This window comes from Sipha flava, unplaced genomic scaffold (genome assembly GCF_003268045.1).
Source record: "Sipha flava isolate LNK unplaced genomic scaffold, YSA_version1 52385_pilon_pilon, whole genome shotgun sequence".
Lineage (NCBI taxonomy): Eukaryota > Metazoa > Arthropoda > Insecta > Hemiptera > Aphididae > Sipha > Sipha flava.
In genome coordinates, this window is record NW_020273487.1 from 31,134 (window position 1) to 38,643 (window position 7,510).

Genomic DNA, 7,510 nt, shown 5'->3' on the forward strand with positions numbered 1-7,510 from the left:
AAAACGAAAATTTGTACCAATTGTATGGAAAACCAACAATATTAACGTTTATAAGAACTAAGAGAATGAAATTGTTTGGACATATTTGGAGAGCTGAAGATGACATACTAAAAAAGGTCATAACCGCAACGATACAGAAAAAACGACCACTGGGTGGACCGCGAACGAGATGGAAGGATGCTGTGAAGAGGGACATTCAATTGGTGGATGCGAATGCGTCTGTTGAATTAGCACTCAACAGAGAAAGGTAGAGAGACTTACTTGTGGCAGGCTCTTCAAGGATCGCTAAGCTGAAGAAAGGAGAAGAACAACAATCAGTCGAACGATTATACGCGACCATCAACTAATTATAATGGGTTCGTGAAATGTACCATGCAGCTATTGGAATAAAACGGGACGCGAAATGTCAGAAGTGTTATAAAAAACGGAATAATAAAATTAACAGTTTTAAGTCAGTAAACGATCGTACGGCCGAGGACCGCGGACCGTCAATCAAATAGTCGCGGAGGAAACGCACGACGATGTTTCCACATAAAATTTGTAATAACTAATAATCGTGTACGTTACACGTTGCTGAATTCAAAGGACTAGAATTATTGTTAGATAGGATTCAAGGACAAGGGCAACTAACTGGCGAAAACAATCAGATGAACCGTCGATGACACCATCAAACGGGATATATAAATTCTCCGGTTCAACACCAATCTCGGACTTATCCAGTGTAGACGCTCAGCTTGTATTTGTTATTATAATTTTACTTCGTCTATGTCGATTTAATTAAAAGCGTTAATGAACATTCCGTAAAACGTATTCTTGATAGTCTACTAGATCAAACTTAAAACATACTTACATTTGAACATTGCGTAACCGTGTCGAACAAACGCTACATAATTTTGCGCATCGAGTACGCAATTTAACCGAATCACAAAAACTGCGCACATTTTCTCCAACTACAAGAAAACGAGTTCAACGATAACCAATTAACAATCAACAGACATGTTCAAACATAATTTCTACGTAATTATGATTTATTTAAAAAAATTATTCGTTAAGATACAAAGCGAGTTGGTGAATTATTATTAAAAATATTATTATTGTTGAGTGTTTAAAATTACATTTTTTTTTTTTTTTTTTTAAATAAAAATATTTTATAAATACCGATGTGGAAACTGATAAATCTTCGTTACTGTGAGCTACTTACGAACGAACAAAGGAAACCCTATTGAAATAATAAAAGAAGTTAGTCTCAAAAATGAGAACAATATTGAAAATTTCGAGAAAAAAATCAAATTAATTAAAAAGTTTTAGTTCCAAATATCAAATAAATACTTGAAGTAATACGAAAACTGATCATACACACACGCAGTTAAACTTCCAGTAGAAAATAAAATTAAAAACGATTCAATTAACACCTGTGGTCACACTAAGATTAGAGGAAGTGTTTAAGTTAACACCGAATTGTTCGGGAAGAACCAATTTATAAATACATGTACTTATAAATGCCATACTGAAATACATTTAGTGGACAGGGTAAACGCACCACTTTTAATACGTTTAATGATTACGAAGTTATCTGGTACAATTTTAGACTTAATCAAATATAAAACATAACCAAATGGGTAAATATAAAAAAAATATTTATGCGAAGCATTTGAATTGCAATATTCGGCGGCATCATTACGACTACAGATAAATTCAATACAAATTAATATTTTGGCATGCGTAAGGGATAAGACAACTGTACTATAAATCAAAAGGTCATCATTCTTTTTGACTCGTGATCCACTTTTCTTACCATACGTTTTGTCTATCTTGAAGAACATAAAAAAAAAAAAATGTCAAAATTTCTTAATATATGTCGTTGTAGTACATTGTACTTTTATCACTGAATAAAAACAAATTTATATTTTTCTAGATACCTGGGTAACATATAATTTTTATTATAAAAAAAGTAGTGCGATATTTGATACTGTTTTCACGCAAAACACTCGGCTCAATTTTACACGAATGATTTATAGATAGAGGACAGGTAAATGAGTTAAATTGATGAAGTCAAGCTGTCACTGTACCATCACTAAATTTGATATTCATTCTTATATTCTATGAAAATACCGGTCATATACGAATAAAACGATATAAATATACAAAGGTTTTTTTTTTTTTTTTTTTATTAAATTCAAAATTATGTACACGAATACATAAATCTCATTTTTATCGATAATATAATTACAGCGCTTCATGTATAAAGATTTTCACGCATTTGTTGGATGGGGGCATATAGATTTTTTACTTATCTATTTCATTTGCAAAGCCATGACGAAGTAATTTTTACAAGCAATACATTATTTTCATTCGATTTTTAAAAATTGCTAAGCTTTATACGTTTGAAATCGATTACCGTTATAAGTTATTAAAATATGATTATTATAAGATTCGTTCTCGTGGTATACAATGCACATGCAACTTATGTGACAAGTGTCTTAACTATTTTCAGCACAGGAGTCTGAATAATTTCTATACTTTGGGTGCACAGGTACCAATTTTTTCAGAAAAATATATTCCAAATACAAAACAATAATATTGTCTTATTAAATAATACGAATTAGAAGTTAAAAAAATTTTTTTACAAAAAAGTTATCATAGGTGGGATGAAATATGTCCCACCATGCAGCAAGTTGTAGGTTTAAATGAGTATCAATAAAATATAAATCATATTATATTTTATTACTTAAATCTTTTATTTAACGATAAAAAATTGTACCTTTACACAATTTATACAAAACAGTCCCTAAAAAGACCCTTCATAATATATAGAAATATTTGTAAAAAAAAAAAAAAATCATATATAGAGATAAAATTAGTAATCACTTATTATTTAGGATCTTAAGTCGTCAAAAGTTATACTGTGCAAAGAACATGATAAATTATTATTAATAACGATGATTTGCGCTCGCGTCGAAAACACCACGGTTGTCCGGGGTAACCAATAGTTGTACAATCTGCAAACTACGAGTATGGAAACCGAAAGCACATCACTTCTATTTCTAACTTTGTCGCGTACACATGTACATTATATATTACACGTTACACCTCTTGCGTATTCATATAGCATCCGCAGTAGGCGTTGTTCTCGAGTTGGTTTGTTGGTTTTAAATTTTACACACTGGATCATCAGGACGTCATCACCAATCAGGCCACGACCGGAACCAGCCCGCAAACGTAGAGTTGCTTGGCCAACAGGATCGGAAACATTGCACCGCAACATCGTTTGGTAGGGTTAACGCGTTCAAAGATTTCGCCGCGTTCAGTGTCGGTCAGTTCAACACCGTGACCGGTTCATTGCAGGCGATTTGTCATCGCGTTTGATTCATCGTTTATGTTGGATCATCGTGTACGATGGAGGATATCACGCAAATGATAGAATCGCTCGAACAACGGCGGCGGCCCGTGCCTCCGCGGACGATGCCGGCGAAATGGTTGGCCGTGAGCAACGTGCGCTCGTTGTCCCTGTACGTGAAGCCCGTCGCGTACGACATAGGCGTCAAAATTATTACCAGGATGAACAAGTACTACTTGAAACGTGACCAGGTGCGTTTTAAGCAGTACTTGGATGTTTATGGTCGCATCCTGATGGACAACGAGGTCGCGAAGTTTCGGGCCAAGAAGAAGGTCCAAAACCTCTACGGGGACTTCATGGTCCAGTTTTCGTGAGGGGAGGACACCGCCGACACATCTGCACCGCTCTTTTTGCGTGTTCCGCGTTCCCACCCACTAACGCCCTATTTGTATTATGGTCCGGGTCTGGCCAATTCGTATTTGTGTACATTTCTTATTGCTAAACAGTTGTAATACAAACGTGTACGTGTTTTCTCATTTTTCGCATTATTATTTGATACCCCCAATCGATAATTGAAATTATTTCTACATTAGTAAAGGTTGGACGTGTAAGTGTGAAAAACGACAGTTTCAGTTACTACACAGTAAATTCAAACCGGTAACAAATCGAAAATATTTTAGAAACAAGACGATACGTAATTCGTATATGTTATCCGTACCACGGTCCGAATAAATAAAAAATATAATACCGTCCGCCGTTAATATGATTCGTGATCCATATTATGGCACGTTGACACACATAATTTAGCCATCACTTCAGAGTTAGGATGACTTATTATAATATTGCAACCGGTATCGGTGTGTAAAAAATAACCATACATAAATATTGAAAAGATAATTTGGACGACGCACTTTTTGTACGGAAAAAGTACTTGTTAAAAAAAAAAATATATATATATATATAGGCTATTTTCGACGACAAACTCCGCAAAATATTTTAAACTTACTTGAAATCTTAGAAATAAATAAGATCCTGTAACGTTTTATTCGAACTATATTATTTTATTGTTCAAACAATTTTTGCGAAAAAATTCAATAGCATCATTACTAAAGCAGTTTTCAAAATACAATTTCAAGATTTAATCGTACTGAAAAGTATGATTATGATCTAATCATCCATTACACTAATCGATAAAAACATAATTGGTTTCTAATGACTGTAAAAAAATAAATTACTTAACAACGATAACATTGTAATATTAAGTAACACTACGTTTACTTAGTTTCAATTTAGTTCCCGAAAGTAAATGTGTACAATATTAAAATGCATTGTAAATTTCTCTACTCTACTCCGTGATTAACAATAGCAAAAATGAATTACAAAGCTCCTCTATAATATGCATATTGCTTTACTGGTAACACTAGAAACCTAATAAAACTAACTCGAATGCTTAAGATTAAATGACATTTTTCGTCATTGTTTTATGATCCTTGGACTATTTATTTGATTATATAATGTATTATAATATTTATATCTAAACGTGAAATTGATATTTGGAGGTTCAACAAACGTCTAGGTTAAAATAGACAGACCATTGATTAAACAGTAGTAAGCCACTTTGGTTTTAAAGCTTTCAACTTAAGGATTAAAATAAAACAGTGATAACGGCGCAATCAATAGTTGATATTCTAGTTTGTATTTTATCAACAGGAATATTCTTTATAGTTTTTATACGTTTTTGTTACTAATGCTGAATATTCAATGAATGGAAAATTTTATATGTTGTTCCTTGATTTCAACTGCGATTTTACCAAAACCGAAAAAATTGAATAACACATATTTATCACCTAAAAAAGTAAATGATATTAAAAAAAAAAAAAAAAAATTGTTCACTTAACAATCATATATACCTTTCCCATCAAATAAAAATAAAGTAAAAAATAATTAAATCTAAGTTGCTCGCTATGAATAATCATAAGGGAATTTTTAAATTTAAATCTAATAATAAAAATATTAACGTAGCAAAGGTTACTGATTTTCATATATTTCAGTGTATATGAACAAGTTTGATAAATGGGGTCGTTAGAAATAAACGCGTATTAATATATTATAGACAGTTATTACTAATAACTTATTAGTTAACCGTTTGTAATTAACAGGGCTGTAGCAAAAAGGGGCTAGAGGTGCTTACGCTTAAGGTGCAATTCCCGGGAGGGTGCAGAAATGAAAAATATTCAATTTAATTGTTACTTATAAATAAAAGCAATAATATGTATTTATGTAATTACTTATATAACTTATACTCTTAAATATTATGTATATTTATGTTTTAATAAGTTATTGATTTAAATAGAATTAAATAACGCTTACATAATTATAAGGAAAAATCATTATTTACATTACATCTATAAAAAATATTCAATTTTTTGTGAGTTTTTTTTATAAACTAAAATACTTAAAGGCGTATTTTGAAGTTTCACCCCGGGAGCAATATTTGGTTGCTACAGCCCTGGTTATTAATACTGTCAATGTTTTATTATTAGAATTATACAAAAAACGTTGACATAAATAATATTCGATTACGTGTTTTTACTACGGTTAATGGTAAAAATATGTTTCGCACTTACGCGAGCGCATAGTTCCAAATCAATGGTCAACTTATTCGTAATCTTCATGTTCAATCCATTGGCGTTGTGCATTTTCATCATTAGCAAAAACAATCTTTTAAACTCCATATCCATCTGCGTCCAATTGCTCGAATACATCGCAAAGCTCAAGGCGTTTTTCTAGGTTATGTTAAAATATTAAATTGTGTTAATTTCGGAGGTAGCTGATGATGGTATTGAGTTTTTTGTATTAATAGTCGTGCAATCTGAAACTGTAGACTCACCTGGTCGTTGAGATTGCCGAATACGAGACAAGTGTAATATATCTGAAAGAGAAACGTTGGAAAACTGAAAAATTTTATCGATTGCGATGACGTGAGTAGAGTACCGTTTAAATAGTTCTAAAAAAAAAAAAAAAACCTATAATCGTCTGACTAATATTAATACATAGTATTATACGATTTAATTTAAAATATTTATCGTACAGTTTGGTACCGTAATGAATTACCAATGATAGAGTAAACGATAGGCATATTATAGTAACCGAAGCCACCATTAGTTGGGGTAGAATGACCGGTCTAACGATTTCGTAAAAATCGTGCATTTTCCTGTTCAACAAACATTGCACGTGCATTAATAAACAATCGACACAAATCGCTTTCAATGGATGGAGCTTAGTAGTGCCGTATGAGATCAATGATGATCAGCGTATAAATGTCATTCGGCATACGCGCACATAGCTCGAGCAAGGGTGGACTGTAAGTGACTTAGGGAACCCTGCGGATCAGGACGTTTCGAGAGGACACTTATTAGGGTTGAAACCGGATTGCAAATATATTTCTTGTAACAAAACAACAAAATACACATATGATCATAATATACGTAGTATCACATACCATGTGTTTTTAAGTTAATTCATAATCATCGTTGAAAATATTACAATTTATTTTATTTTATGGAGGATTACACCTTACACGGGGTCCGGTATACAGACGTTTTATCAATAATTTACAATTGAACAGGGGGTTGGCACCCTTAAAAAAGATAAGAAACAGATTCCGTCAACAAGTATTAAATGCGGATCAACTGACCTCCTGAATTCCCTCCCCCTAGATCCACACACGCTCAAGAACGAAATTAAATATTCCAAAGCATTGTAAAACATTGCAATTGAATCAAACGCCCCAGGTAAGATCACACGTTAAAATAATCAGACGAATACGATCACTTACCCTAACACTTTGTTGTAACGATTGATAATGGATTTCAATTCTTCAAAATATCTCTTTTTACTCTCCAATTCATTTTCACCTGTAACAGTAGTAAAAGCACCTGGTTTACGTAATCTCAACGTACAGTACAGGTAAAACAGTTTTTCAACATTTTTTTTTTTTTTTTACAAAATTATCATTAACGCAGTAAGCAATAGCTTGGAAAAACTGTTCTTAGTTCAAAGCTCTTTTCAAGAATTAATTCGTAAACATTTCCACCTACAATATAAATCTCTTTTTGATAGTCAGAAAAATAAATCATAATACTCAGTAATAACCGTACCACTATCATAATT

General features: G+C 32.3%; 1 protein-coding gene across 1 annotated transcript; it reads right to left on the reverse strand.

Moving 5' to 3' along the window:
• Positions 1 to 4,638: 4,638 nt before the first annotated feature.
• Positions 4,639 to 7,248, reverse strand: LOC112690859. The gene is made up of 5 exons (XM_025564959.1): positions 7,176 to 7,248; positions 6,452 to 6,551; positions 6,228 to 6,344; positions 5,965 to 6,123; positions 4,639 to 5,184 (listed from the first exon to the last, which is right to left on the reverse strand). Exons 2-5 carry the CDS (start codon positions 6,545 to 6,547, stop codon positions 5,113 to 5,115), a joined length of 444 nt encoding a protein of 147 aa, XP_025420744.1. The 5' UTR covers positions 6,548 to 6,551; positions 7,176 to 7,248; the 3' UTR covers positions 4,639 to 5,112.
• Between the last annotated feature and the right edge of the window lie 262 nt (positions 7,249 to 7,510).